At 48.7% G+C, this 14,934-nt stretch overlaps 2 protein-coding genes across 2 annotated transcripts in view; one reads left to right on the top strand and one right to left on the bottom strand.

Annotated features, from left to right (window-relative positions):
• LOC307208241 (uncharacterized protein) overlaps positions 1-14,934 on the top strand; it is a 118,862-nt gene that overhangs the window by 45,339 nt on the left and 58,589 nt on the right. The gene's annotated exons all lie outside the window — the stretch shown is intronic.
• On the bottom strand, positions 2,589-10,229 carry LOC307208487 (uncharacterized protein). The gene is made up of 4 exons (XM_079963109.1): positions 10,171-10,229; positions 7,901-7,923; positions 7,126-7,244; positions 2,589-4,455 (listed from the first exon to the last, which is right to left on the bottom strand). The coding sequence occupies exons 1-4, from the start codon at positions 10,192-10,194 to the stop codon at positions 2,705-2,707; spliced, it is 1,917 nt and encodes a 638-aa protein (XP_079819235.1). The 5' UTR covers positions 10,195-10,229; the 3' UTR covers positions 2,589-2,704.

The following is a 14,934-nucleotide window of genomic DNA, read 5'->3' as shown; positions in this document are numbered from 1 at the left end:
TTTAAATAAAAGCACACACTCTATTTATGTAAAAACACCAGGCAGGCCCCACAAATAACCCAGAGATGCATTTTAAATTAAAGGACACATTCTACTCATGTAAAAACACGCTGATTCCTGGACCGTCCGCAGGCCAGATTGAGAAGGCGATTGGGCCGGATCCGGCCCCCGGGCCTTAGTTTGCCTACCCATGCTTTAAGAAGAGGGGTGAAACTAGGCTTTCTTTCACCTGGCTCAAAAACTTGGTTTGGCACCCCCTCGCACATTATTATTATTAGTGCTTTTTCTGGGGGTACGCATACCCCCAAACATTTTGTGAATCTAAGTTTGGCCTCATTGAGGGGCAGTATTTCAATATGAGTAGGAAAATGAAAATACCCCTAAACATTATTCTAGGGGGGGGGGAGCACTGATGATTATTATTATTATTATTACTGTATTATTAACAACAATGGTGACAACAATGGCTGCGGACCCATCACAATTAAAGACATTAAAGTAGGTTGGCTACATTTTCCTTCCAAATTACAGGAAGGGTTAAATGCGAAGTACATCAGCATCTCAATTCTTTCATTGCAGATATTTTATTTTCAGTATAAACAGGACTCCGTTTTTGTAGCTGATTGTATGCAACGGCGCCCTCTTTATTCACATGGTGTAAACATGTATGTCGTCCTCTAGATCCAAACACACACACAGAGAGAGAGAACACATATTATAATCAAACAATGCTCCAAATTGCTCATCTTGTGAATTTGCCATTTAAATTGTTTCATCGTGTCAACAGCTCCTGTTTCCAAAACGCACAGGAGGTGCTCTGATCTCTTCACCACTTTTAATTGACCTCCAAGATTTTGGTCCCTGCCAGATGCCTTCTACCAAGAGTTCGCCATGGTTCCCACTTATTAAAACGGATCGTACCCAGGCCAGTTACCTGTCAAAGCTCCCACTTGCCATGCTTAGAATCGCTTTCACAGAATTACGATTCCAATGGACGCTACGGCAAAGTACATTGTGAAGAGAGGCTTTGTCTGTGTGGACAACCCTGCATGGAGGACCTGTGCCACTATTTACTGCAGTGCCCGTTATATATAGACCCAAGAGACCGATTCATAAAACCCATTTCCGAATGGAACTCACTTGAATAGGGTGGAAAGGGTGAAATGGCTGCTGAGCGATACTGATGACTTTGCAACTTATAAAGTAGCACTCTATGCGTTGGCAGCTAAGAAGATCAGGAGGAAAGAACTAGATAAAATAGCGGTCAACTGCAAATGGGATTCGGATATTTAATTTTACTAGAGAATCTTCTGCTATTCTATTTTATGCAACAAACAATTTTAGTACAGTGGTACCTCGGGTTAAGAACTTAATTTGTTCTGGACGTCTGTTCTTAATCTGAAGCACCACTTTAGCTAATGGGGCCTCCAGCTGCCGCTGCACCGCCAGACCACGATTTATGTTCTCATCTTGAAGCAAAGTTCTTAACCTGAAGTACTATTTCTGGGTTAGCGGAGTCTGTAACCTGAAGCGTCTGTAACCCAAGGTACCACTGTACTTGTGATCGTGGTTTATATTGTATGTGTGGTGCCTGATGATTTTTATGGTTATTGCTGTTTTTCCTTTTGTTATTTTTCTGAATGATGCCATGGCCTATGGCTAGTGCAATAAAAGTCTATGATGATGACGATGATGATGATGTATGTATATATGTATGTATGTATGCATATGTTTTCCAGCAAGAATTAAAAAAGAAACTGTGCCTACATAAACAGCGGGACGCAGGTGGCGCTGTGGGTTAAACCACAGAGCCTAGGGCTTGCCGATCAGAAGGTCAGTGGTTCGAATACCCGCGATGGGGTGCGCTCCAGTTGCTTGGTCCCTGCTCCTGCCAACCTAGCAGTTTGAAAGCACGTCAAAGTGCAAGTAGATAAATAGGTACCGCTCCGGCGGGAAGGTAAACGGCGTTTCCGTGCGCTGCTCTGGTTCTCCAGAAGCGGCTTAGTCATGCTGGCCACATGACCCGGAAGCTGTATGCCGGCTCCCTCGGCCAATAAAGCGAGATGAGCGCCACAACCCTAGTCATCTGCAACTGGACCTAATGGTCAGGGGTCCCTTTACCTTTACCTTTACACAATCAGCACTCTTTATTTTCTGTTAAAACATCCTTCTTGACTTTTCAATAAACTTTTAAAGGTGGCTAACAAAAAAAAAAAAAAAAAAAGATGCACAATCCTTTTCTGTTTTGACTGCTCCGGGCCTTTTTGCCTTCTTAAGAAACATGATGTAGAAATGCTGAAACAGGGGGCAGAGGATGGATTTTTGGTTTTGCATTTTGTCCTCGCTTACCCAGCTTTGGGGAAGTAATGTGAGGGTGGATGGGGGGTGTCAAATGCTGTTGAGGGCAGCCAAAAAAGGCCTTGTGCGTTGGACCTCCCTGTTCTAGCTCCATACAAGATCCTAATAAAAAGACCTGGCTCATCTCTCCAGCCCCTTAAAAAAATATTAAGCCCTGTTTCCACACCTTTATTTGATGTCTAGAACCCGACAGGAATTTACATCTGATATAATGTCTCCGGCAAGGCAGATACGGAACCAAAGAAACGTGGATTTTTATTTTGCAAAACACAGGAGAGCAGTGTACAATAGCCACCGCTGGCAACCTCCCATCAGCTCTGCCACTACGCTTTTCTCAGTCAATTTGTCAATCCCAGCCTACATAGTTTATCTGGTACTTGATGGCCTGGGAGTCACGATGAACTTTGCTGTCGTCTGTTTTTGCATTTATAGCCTCTAGGTGGCTGGTTTTATGGTGCTCGACAAAATGCGGCCTTGTATAGAAGCTCTCGCCGCAATACATGCATTTATATGGTTTCTCCCCCGTGTGGGTTTTCTGATGAGCGATAAGGTTCGAACTCAGGTTGAACCTTTTCCCGCACTCGGAGCACTGGTAGGGTTTCTCTCCCGTGTGGGTCCGTTGGTGTCGAATCAAGGCGGAGCTGCAGGTGAAACACTTGCTGCAGTCCGAGCATTCGAAGGGCTTTTCGCCCGTGTGCGTCCGCTGGTGAACGTTGAGCTGCGAACTCACGCTGAAAAACTTGCCACAGTCGCGGCACTGATAGGGCTTCTCGCCCGTGTGGGTTCTCTGGTGAGTGATAAGGTTCGAGTTCAGAGTGAAGCTCTTCCCGCAGTCGGTGCAGTTGTACGGCTTCTCTCCGGTGTGGATTCTCTGATGCCGGAGGAAGCTGGAGCTGCAGGAAAAGCTCTTCCCACACTCGGCGCAGTCGTACGGCTTCTCGCCTCGGTGCAGTTTCTTGTGTGCGTTGAGGCTGGATTTCAAGTAGACGCTCGTGGGGCAGTCCCCGCACTTGTATAGTTTCTTCCCCGTGTGGATTTTCTCGTGGGCGTTCAGGCTCGATCGCACGCTGAAGCTTTTCCCGCAAGCCGAGCACTCGAAGGGCTTCTCTCCGGTATGTGTCCTCTGATGCACACTGAGCTGAGAGCTGACGCTGAAGGTTTTGCCACAATCCAAGCATTCGTAGGGTTTCTCGCCCGTGTGAGTCCTTTGGTGACGGTTGAGACTTGAGCTGCAGCCGAAGCTTTTCCCGCAGTCCGAGCAGTCGTACGGCTTATCCTCTGTGTGGATCCTCTGGTGCCGGATAAGGCTGGAGCTGCAGTTGAAACTCCTGCCGCAGTTTGCGCACTGATAAGGTTTCTCCCCCGTGTGGATTCTCTCATGAGCGATAAGGTTCGAGCTCTGGCTGAAGCCTTTCCCGCAAGCCGAGCAGGTGTAGGGCTTTTCTCCCTTGTGGGTCCTCACGTGCGGAATGAGGGCGGACTTCTGGCTGAAGCTTTTCCCACAGTCGGAGCACTTGTATGGCTTCTCGCCCGTGTGGATCCTCTCGTGGGCGACCAGGCTCGATTTTAAACTGAAGCTCCTCCCACACTCGGAGCACTCGTACGGCTTCTCTTCCGTGTGGATCCTCTCGTGGGCGATGAGGCTCGAGGTCTGACTGAAGCTTCTCCCACACACCGAACACTCGTACGGTTTCTCCTCAGTGTGGATTCTCTCGTGAGCGACGAGGGTCGATTTCTTACCAAAGCTCTTCCCACAGCTCGGACACTTGTGCGGCTTCTCGCCAGTGTGGATTCTCTCGTGAGCGATAAGGTTCGAGCTGTTGCTGAAGCTCTTCCCACACTTGCTACACGCCAGTTGCCTCTTGTTGGCGCTGACTTTGTTGCCCGCTGCACGAAGGACCGACTTGTTTTGGCCTCTTCCTGGAGGTGTCCCCTTTTGTTTTTGCTCGTTTTCCAAAGTCACGTCCTGTCGAGGAGCCGGGAAAATGGTGTTATTGGCTTTTCCTAACAATCTCCCGGGTATATCTAATTGTTCAGAACTGTCAGCACCGCGAGTTGTTTCGTCGCCGTTCTCCTTCTCAGTTGTCAACCCTTCACCTATCAAAAAAGGGAGAGAGTAAAATTAGCACTATTAGCAGCCAGTTTGGTAATACAGTGGTACCTCGGGTTACAGACGCATCAGGTTACATACACTTCAGGTTACAGACTCCGCTAACCCAGAAATATTACCTCGGGTTAAGAACTTTGCTTCAGGATGAGAACAGAAATCGTGCTCCGGCAGCGCGGCAGCAGCGGGAGGCCCCATTAGCTAAAGTGGTGCTTCAGGTTAAGAACAGTTTCAGGTTAAGTACGGACCTCTGGAACGAATTAAGTTCTTAACCTGAGGTACCACTGTAGCCCAGTGCTGGAAATTATCAAAGGTTTCTTTGCAAGAGGCACCGTTAACTTATGAATGAAAAATTGCTTTATCTGAACATCGAGTCAGAAATACATGTGCAGTGAACTCTTCTTCATTGGAGGTTTTGAAGCAGAAGTTGGATGGTCCTCCGTCATGGATAATAATAATAATAATAATAATATATTTATATCCCCCCCACTCTTGGCGGCTCCCAACAAAATATTAAAAATACTATAAAACATCAAACATTAAAAACTTCCCTAAACAGGGTTGCCTTCGGATGTCTTCTAAAAGTCAGATAGATGTTTATTTCCTTGACATCTGGTGGGAGGGCGTTCCACAGGGTGGGTGCCACCACCGAGAAGGCCCTCTGCCTGGTTCCCTGTAACTTCACTTCTCACAGGGAGGGAACTGCCAGAAGGCCCTCGGAGCTGGACCTCAATGTCTGGGCTGAACGGTGGGGGTGGAGATGCTACTATAGGTAAACTGGGCCGAGGCCGTTTACGGCTTTAGTTGAGATTCCTGCATTAGAGGGGGTTGGACTAGGTGACCCTCAGTGTCCCTTCTATGATTCCATGTCCATTTAAAAAACAAAAGAGACCCTGCAAATTAGGGACAACGTGACCAAATGCAGATAAACAGCCTCAGATATTAATTTAAGGTATTCAGCAATATATATATATATCACTCAATTGTAGCCTCTAAGCCACTTACAAGAAATATTAAGATTATCAACATAAGATTTAAAAATAACTAAACTTATCAGGAAAAGAGATTAAGACATGTCAACATCTATGTGTCTAGATAGGCTTGCCTAAAGGTAAATATTTTAAGCTGAAAACAGTTCAGTGAAGGTGGCCGTCTGACATCAATAGGCAGGGAGTTCCAAAGTCTAAATGTTACCACAGAAAAAGACAGATTTCTTACGAGTGCAGAATGATCCTGGGATCCTGCAAGTTAAAGTGCGTCTCACACACAGGGATGACATTTTTATATATATTTTTTTAAAATTACAAAAAATTACATATACATACAGTGGTACCTCGGTTTTTGAACGTCTCTGTTGACGAACAATTCGGTTTTCAAACACGCCTCACAAGTCAAACATGCCACACAGCTTCCGCTGAGTGCAAGATCCTGAGGCCTAGCTGCCGGCTGTTGAGTTTTTGGTTTTCGAACGTTTCAGAACTCGAACGGTCTTCCGGAACAGATTACGTTCGAAAACCGAGGTACCACTGTATATGTATGTACAGTGGTAGCTTGGGTTAAGTACTTAATTTGTTCTGGAGGTCCGTACTTAACCTGAAACTGTTCTTAACCTGAAGCTCCACTTTAGCTGATGGGGCCTCCCGCTGCTGCCGTGCCGCCGGAGCACGATTTCTGTTCTCATCCTGAAGCAATGTTCTTAACCCGAGGTAATATTTTTGTGTTAGCAGAGTCTGTAACCTGAAACGTATGTGTCAGAGCTGCCTCTAGGTCCCAGCTCACAGAGGACCAACGCTAGGCTGTCGTTATGTACAAAAGTCTTTATTGAAGATTAGTTTCCATTTCCAAGCCGTAGTGCGCAGCTCTACGTCTTAAAGCCTAGACCGGCGAAGTCCCGTCTGAGTCTCCTCCCCTATGACACCAGTTTAAGATCCTAGCCCGGCTCCACCTTTTACGCTGCTCTCTGCTCCTCTGGGTCCTCCTGCCCGCTGGGGCATTGCCCTTTCTGGACTCTTCCGACGCTGAGTCGCTTAGCTCCTCCCCCTCCCTCCGGCGGGCTTTAGGACCCGGTTCCCAATCCTCACTCTCTGCTGTCCCGCGCTCCTGTACATTTGAACTTGCCTCTCGCGCCAACCCAGTGACCTTCCTCCTGACCGTTACACTACTTCTGTCACTGCTTCCCTCTTCCGGGATACTGGCCGGATCTGACCTCCCCTCCGTTGTCTGACTCTCCGATGGAGGTGTGGTCAGCCCTGCCTTATCTTCTCTCCCTGGTGGGGAATGCACTGGCCCTGATCCTTGGGACTCTCCCCCCCCCACTCTGCTCTGGTGGGGAAGCTGGTCCTGATTTCCAACTACTGCTCTGGGAGTCCCCGCTGCCCCCTTGCTCCTGGGACGTTCCCCTTGGGAACCCCCTACCCCTGGCCACTGGCGCCCCCTTCTGTGAATCTTCCGATTCGCTGGAGAGGCTCATGGAATCCCTCGGTCCACTGTCCTCTTCTCCTACGCTCCCCTCGGATTCTTCCCCTTCGCTCTCCATCTCCTCTCTTCCCTGTGCCTCTGCTCCTGAACCCCTGACAGTATGTAACCCGAGGTACCTCCACCCACCCCAATCCACTTTTGCACCATGGCTGGAGCAGAATCAAGAAAGACTCATATTCAACCTTTGCATCCAAGGAGTTCCTCCTGAAAGACGGACTTTTCCTCCAAATGAGCACGGCCTCCCTGTTTTGACTCCACCAGAAATGGTTTGGTTTCGGGGGGAAGCTTAACGCCTTCCTTGCTGGAGAAAAGAGACAAAGAAGGATGTTCAAGACAGGCATAATGATAATAATAATAATAATAATTTATTTATACTCTGCCCATCTGGCTGGGTTTCCCAGTCACTCTGGGCGCCTTCCAGCAAAATATTAAAATAGAATAATTCATCAAGTATTAAAAGCTTCCCTAAGCAGGGCTGCCTTCAGATGTCTTCTAAAAGTCAGATAGTTGTTTATTTCTTTGACGTCTGGTGGGAGGGCGTTCCACAGGGTGCTACCACTGAGAAGGCCCTTTGCCTGGTTCCAGGGCAGGTGCTACCACTGAGAAGGCCCTTTGCCTGGTTCCAGGGCAGGTGCTACCACCGAGAAGGCCCTCTGCCTGGTTCCAGGGCAGGTGCTACCACTGAGAAGGCCCTTTGCCTGGTTCCAGGGCAGGTGCTACCACTGAGAAGGCCCTTTGCCTGGTTCCAGGGCAGGTGCTACCACCGAGAAGGCCCTTTGCCTGGTTCCAGGGCAGGCGCCACCACCGAGAAGGCCCTCTGCCTGGTTCCAGGCAGCATCAGATACAAGACGTGTCCCTATTCCATGGTCTGACCACCCCACATTTGAGGCCCCTTTCCAGCTCCGCTGAAGGTGAAACCCACAAGAAGGATCCCCTGTTCCCATAATTCAAGCTCACCTGTCTCCCAGAGTCTCAACAACCTGGAAAAAACAAAAACAAAAAAGCAGTTAGCAGGGTTACTGGTGACTACGAAGGGGAAAGGGGGGGTTACTGGTTTGTGGCGGGTAGTGATGTTAAATTCTCGAGAATAATGTTTTGGAGAATGTTCTTGATTAATGAGGTGTGTGACACAGAATTCACAGTTTGTGGAGAATATTCTCTGGAGAATATTCTCACCTCACATCACTAGTGGGGGGGCTTTTCGTTTTTCGTTTTTATGATGTATTTTGTGTTTTTGTGTTGTGAACTGCCCTAAGAGCTACGGATGGAAAAGAGGTATGCAAAATTTAATAAACAATAAAACAATTAATTTAAAAGTCAGGATACGTTTTGAAGGCACTTCCAGGAGATAATTTATAGGCAGAACTGCTCACTTTGCTGCTTGTGGATATTTTAAAGGCTGCAAATATTTATTTATGAAAGTATTTCTGCACTGTTCCATCTATATATACATACATACATACATACATATATACATACATATATATATACATACATACATATATATATATATATATATATATATATATATATATATATATATATTTGTGTGTGCTCGTGTGTCTGTTTGTATCTATATATCTCAGGGCAGCGCACAACATTAAAATACAAAACACAATTAAAAGAATCCTTAAGGTGACAGGCTAATCCGTTGTGTTTTTTTAAAAGTAGAAAATATAATCAGCAAGAAGTCCAGCTGGCAATAAAAATGTCTTTGAGAGACTCCTGAAAGTCAAAAGTGAGGAGGCTTTTGCCAAATCTGTACTGGGAAAGCAGTTGCGTAGCAGGCGATTGTGTACCCTAAACGCCCAACTTCTACCAGAGGCAAGGTGGACCTCTTTAAAACAAGGACCAATTAAAAGCACCTCTTCAGGTGATCTTCATAAACAAGCTGGATTTTAAGGGCTCGGGGGTCCTATAGCACATGGTTGTTGTTGTTGTTGTTGTTGTTGTTGTTGTTGTTGTTGTTGTTGTTGTTACTACTATTTGCACCTTTCCTTAAAGGAGCTCTTGGTGGCATTCACAGTTTTCACTGTTATCAACAACGCAGCAAAGTGGGTTAGACTGGGAGACAAAGGCCACCTGGTGAGCTTCACAGCTGAGTGGGGATTCGAGCTCTCATCTCCAGGGTCTTAGTCCAACACCCTAACCACTGCACCATGCTGCCTTCCTTCACTGATTCACCAGTGAGTTTCCCTGTCTCTTCCACCTTATAAAGGTAAAGGTAAAGGTACCCCTGCCCATAGGGGCCAGTCTTGACAGACTCTGGGGTTGTGCGCCCATCTCACTTAAGAGGCCAGGGGCCAGCGCTGTCCGGAGACACTTCCGGGTCACGTGGCCAGCGTGACATCGCTGCTCTGGTGAGCCAGAGCCGCACACGGAAACGCCGTTTACCTTCCCACTGGTAAGCGGTCCCTATTTATCTACTTGCACCCGGAGGTGCTTTCGAACTGCTAGGTTGGCAGGCGCTGGGACCGAGCAGCGGGAGCACACCCCGCCGCAGGGATTCGAACCGCCGACCTTTCGATCGGCAAGTCCTAGGCGCTGAGGCTTTAACCCACAGCGCCACCTGCGTCCCACCTTATGCAATGTTGCAAAAACCGAACGGCGCTTTGCAGGCTGCAAAAAAGGCGTCATTCGCCTTTGCAGAAAAACCGGTTGAGATAAGGTGTACTTAAGAGTGCCGGACTAGGGCTTGGGAGGCCAGGGATCAAATCCCCGCTCAGCAATCACGGGGCAATCTTGGGCCAATCTCTATACCTCACCTACCTCACAAGGTTGTTGTGGGGTTTAAATGAGGGTGGTGGGGAACCAGAGACGTCACCTTGAGCTCCATGGAGCAAAAGATGGGAAATAAATGCAATAATATAGAGTGGTACCTCTGGTTACATATTTAATTCGTTCTGGAGGTCCGTTCTTAACCCGAAACTGTTCTTAACCTGAAACACCACTTTAGCTAACGGGGCCTCCTGCTGCTGCCGCACCGCTGGAGCACGATTTCTGTTCTCATCCTGAAGCAAAGTTCTTAACCCAAGGTACTATTTCTGGGTTAGTGGAGTCTGTAACCTGAAGCGTATGTAACCTGAAGCGTATGTAACCCGAGGTACCACTGTATAGATATGTTTTTAAAAGCAGGAACTGATCCTGTTATACACAGGCCAGACTAGAAGCTGAGGTTTGAGGGATTATCGGGGCACGAACCGCAAACCACCCACAAAATCCGTTACCTTGCTCAGCTGGGTGCCATCCATTCCTCCAGTTCCTCTCCTTCCCTGGACAGTTTGACTCAGCAGAGGTGAGATGCTAAGCAGGTGTGGAGAAAAAGAGAAATAAATCAGAGGCAGGGGAAATTCTGCAGAGAGAGAACAACAGGTTCTCTGGAGTAGGCGATGGCTGCAATTCTCTGCGCGCCAGACTGAGCAAGGGCAGTGGCTCAGGGGCCGAGCATCAGAAGCTAATTGAATCATAGAGTTGTGGAGCTGGAAGGGACCCCGAGGGTCATCTAGTCCAGCCCGCTGCACTGTAGGAATCTCCGAATCAACCCTGGCGATCAATGGGGTGACAGATGTCGCAGCCAGATCGCCCTCACATCCTGCAATGTAGGAATCTCAGCTCAAGCATCTAAAAGCCCTGAATTCAATTCCTGGCATCTCTGGGGTAGGACTGGAAATGTCTCAAACCCTGCAGACTGCTGCTGCTGCTGCCAGTCAGTGAACAGAAGAGCTGACTTGACAGGCCTTTTGAGGAGCGATCGAAGGAGCTGGGTATGTTTAGCCTGGGCAAGAAGAGACTGAGAGGAGATACGAGAGCCACCGTCAAATATCTGAAGCGCTGTCACACGGAAGAGGGAGCATGCTTGTTTCCTCCTGCCCTGGAGGGTAGGACTCGAACCAAGAGCTTCAAGCTGCAAGAGAAGAGATTCCGACTCAACACACGGAAAAACTTTCTGACAGCAAGAGCTGTTTGACCGTGGAAGGAAGGTTTTGCACTCTCCTTCCTTGTAAGTTTTCAAGCGGAGGTTGGACGACCATCCGTCATGGATGCTTTAGCTGAGTTTATTCCTGCACTGCAGCGGGTTGGACTAGATGACCCTCGGATCCCTTCCATCTCTACGATCCTTTTTTTTTTTAATTTGCATTTTATTTACTTGTTAACATTCTTTTATTACATCGGTAAACGTAGTCATATTACGTTACAGGAATTAAAGGTAAAGGTAAAGGTACCCCTGCCCGTACGGGCCAGTCTTGACAGACTCTGGGGTTGTGCGCCCATCTCACTTAAGAGGCCAGGGGCCAGCGCTGTCCGGAGACACTTCCGGGTCACGTGGCCAGCGTGACATCGCTGCTCTGGCCAGAGCCAGAGCCAGAGCCGCACACGGAAACGCCGTTTACCTTCCCGCTGGTAAGCGGTCCCTATTTATCTACTTGCACCCAGAGGTGCTTTCGAACTGCTAGGTTGGCAGGCGCTGGGACCGAGCAGCGGGAGCGCACCCCGCCGCAGGGATTCGAACCGCTGACCTTTCGATCGGCAAGCCCTAGGCGCTGAGGCTTTAACCCACAGCGCCACCTGCGTCCCTATTATTATTACTTTACAGGAATTACTATAATATAATTTCCAACATGTATACACAAATTATATATAAATTTTATACTACAGTGGTACCTCTGGTTAAGAACTTAATTTGTTCTGGAGGTCTGTTCTTAACCTGAAACCGTTCTTAACCTGAGGCACCACTTTAGCTAATGGGGCCTCCTGCTGCTGCCACGCCGCCGGAGCACAATTTCTGTTCTCATCCTGAAGCAAAGTTCTTAACCCGAGGTGCTATTTCTGGGTTAGCGGAGTCTGTAACCTGAAGCGTATGTAACCTGAGATACCACTGTACCTAGAAAGAAGATTTTCTTTCCAACTCTACGATCCTAGGGTTCTCCGGGGATTTCAAGCCCCACTGAAGCCAACTGGGCTTCCTCGGGAGTAGGCGCGCCTAGACCTCCCGACAGGTGGGCAGGCGGGTGGAAAAGGCGCACCAAGCAGCTATTTTGGAGATGCTTAGGGGGGGGGGGCGCGCGCGTGCTTGTGTGGTACCCTGTTTTCTCCGGGCGCCCTGTTGATGTTAGGGGCGGCGATAATCCGGATCAGGCGCTTCTTTCTTTGCAAAGCAGCTGCAGGGCTTGAGCTGTCGTCGGGCAAAGGCGAGTCTCCCGTCCAGGCTCCAAGCGCTCCAAGCTCCAAGCGCGCAGGAGGCTCCTCCGCCGATCCCGGTGCACATCTGGGGTTGCTGGGTGGGTGGGTGTCTCTCTCCGCCCCCAAGGCTTCAGAGACACCCCCGGATGCTAAATCCGCCGCTTGGCAAGAAGCTCAGCCCCTTCCGTCCGACCTCCATCCCTCCCTCCGGAGCCGGAGGAGAGGAGACGCGCGCGCCCTGCGCTCCTCGCCCTCTGCTGGTCGCTGCTGGCCGGAGGCGGTGGTTTCCATCTCCCCGAAGAAGTATTCCTGAGCCCGTGCAGAGTGCCTTCCTGCAAAGAGGAATGCAGTCCCCCGCTTTTTGTCTGGGCGAATCAACAAACAAAAAAGCGACGGATGGAGGATCTCTTTCTCTTTCTAGATTTTCATTTATATTTTTCACCATTGCAGTTTTCGACATTGCATTGCATTCCATTCCAGAGGAATCATAGAATCCTAGAGTTGGAAGAGACCACAAGGGCCATGGAGTCCAACCCCCTGCCAAGCAGGAAACACCATCAGAGCACTCCTGACATATGGTTGTCAAGCCTCTGCTTAAAGACCTCCAAAGAAGGAGACTCCACCACACTCCTTGGCAGCAAATTCCACTGTCAAACAGCTCTTACTGTCAGGAAGTTCTTCCTAATGTTTAGGTGGAATCTTTTTTCTTGTAGTTTGGATCCATTGCTCCGTGTCCGCTTCTCTGGAGCAGCAGAAAACAACCTTTCTCCCTCCTCTATGTGACATCCTTTTATATATTTGAACATGGCTATCATATCACCCCTTAACCTCCTCTTCTCCAGGCTAAACATGCCCAGCTCCCTTAGCCGTTCCTCATAAGGCATCGTTTCCAGGCCTTTGACCATTTTGGTTGCCCTCCTCTGGACACGTTCCAGTTTGTCAGTGTCCTTCTTGAACTGTGGTGCCCAGAACTGGACACAGTACTCCAGGTGAGGTCTGACCAGAGCAGAATACAGTGGCACTATTACTTCCCTTGATCTAGATGCTATACTCCTATTGATGCAGCCCAGAATTGCATTGGCTTTTTTAGCTGCCGCGTCACACTGTTGGCTCATGTCAAGTTTGTGGTCAACCAAGACTCCTAGATCCTTTTCACATGTACTGCTCTCAAGCCAGGTGTCACCCATCTTGTATTTGTGCCTCTCATTTTTTTTGCCCAAGTGCAATACTTTACATTTCTCCCTGTTAAAATTCATCTTGTTTGTTTTGGCCCAGTTCTCTAATCTGTCAAGGTCGTTTTGAAGTGTGATCCTGTCCTCTGGGGTGTTAGCCACCCCTCCCAGTTTGGTGTCATCTGCAAATTTGATCAGGATGCCCTTGAGTCCATCATCCAAGTCGTTGATAAAGATGTTGAATAAGACCGGGCCCAAGACAGAACCCTGTGGCACCCCACTAGTCACTCTTCTCCAGGATGAAGAGGAACCATTGATGAGCACCCTTTGGGTTCAGTCAGTCAGCCAGTTACAAATCCACTGAACATCGACTTCACTGCGTATTCTAATCATTCCATATTTTCCCTTTCTTGTTTCTCGTTTGTTTCTCGTTTGTTTCCCTTTCTTGATTCTCGTTTTAAACTCCGTTATAGTGCTGGGTTGGAGGGAACCAGGGAACAGGGAACCAGGTGGTTGGAGGATGGATGGCGGCTAATGGATTGAGGTTGAATCCTGACAAGACAGAAGTACTGTTCTTGGGGGAGATGGGGCGGGCAGGTGTGGGGGACTCCCTGGTCCTGAATGGGGGAACTGTGCCCCTGAATGACCAGGTGCGCAGCCTGGGAGTCATTTTGGACTCACAGCTGTCCATGGAGGCGCAGGTCAAATCCGTGTCCAGGGCAGCTGTTTACCAGCTCCATCTGGTATGCAGCCTGAGACCCTACCCGCCCGCGGACTGTCTCGCCAGAGTGGTGCATGCTCTAGTTATCTCCCGCTTGGACTACTGCAATGTGCTCTACGTGGGGCTACCTTTGAAGGTGACCTGGAAACTACAATTAATCCAGAACGCGGCAGCTAGACTGGTGACTCGGAGCGGCCGCCGAGACCATATAACACCGGTCTTGAAAGACCTACATTGGCTCCCAGTACGTTTCTGAGCACAGAGTGTTGGTGCTGACCTTTAAAGCCCTAAACGGCCTTGGCCCAGTATACCTGAAGGAGTGTCTCCTCCCCCATCGTTCTGCCCGGACACTCAGGTCCAGCCCTGAGGGCCTTCTGGCGGTTCCCTCACTGTGAGAAGCCAAGTTACAGGGAACCAGGCAGAGGGCCTTTTTGGTAGTGGCGCCCTCCCTGTGGAACACCCTCCCACCAGATGTCAAAGAGATAAACAACTACCTGACATTTAGAAGACATCTGAAGGCAGAAGTTTTTAATGTGTGACATTTTAATGTATTTTTAATCTTTGTTGGAAGCCGCTCAGAGTAGCTGGGGAAACCCAGCCAGATGGGCGGGTACAAACAAACAAAAAACAATCAAATAAATACCTGCTAAGACATCACCTTGCCAACAAAGGTCCATATAGTTAAAGCCTTGGTTTTCCCAGTAGTGATGTATGGAAGTGAGAGCTGGACCATCAAGAAGGCTGATCGCCGAAGAATTGATGCTTTTGAATTATGGTGCTGGAGGAGACTCTTGAGAGTCCCATGGACTGCAAGAAGATCAAACGTATCCATTCTTACGGAAATCAGCCCTGAGTGCTCACTGGAAGGACAGATCGTGAAGCTGAGGCTCCAATACTTTAGCCACCTCATGAGAAGA

Source organism: Podarcis cretensis (genome assembly GCF_951804945.1).
Source record: "Podarcis cretensis genome assembly, chromosome: 2".
Taxonomy (NCBI): Eukaryota; Metazoa; Chordata; class Lepidosauria; order Squamata; family Lacertidae; genus Podarcis; species Podarcis cretensis.
This window is presented reverse-complemented; position numbering and strand designations above follow the sequence as displayed.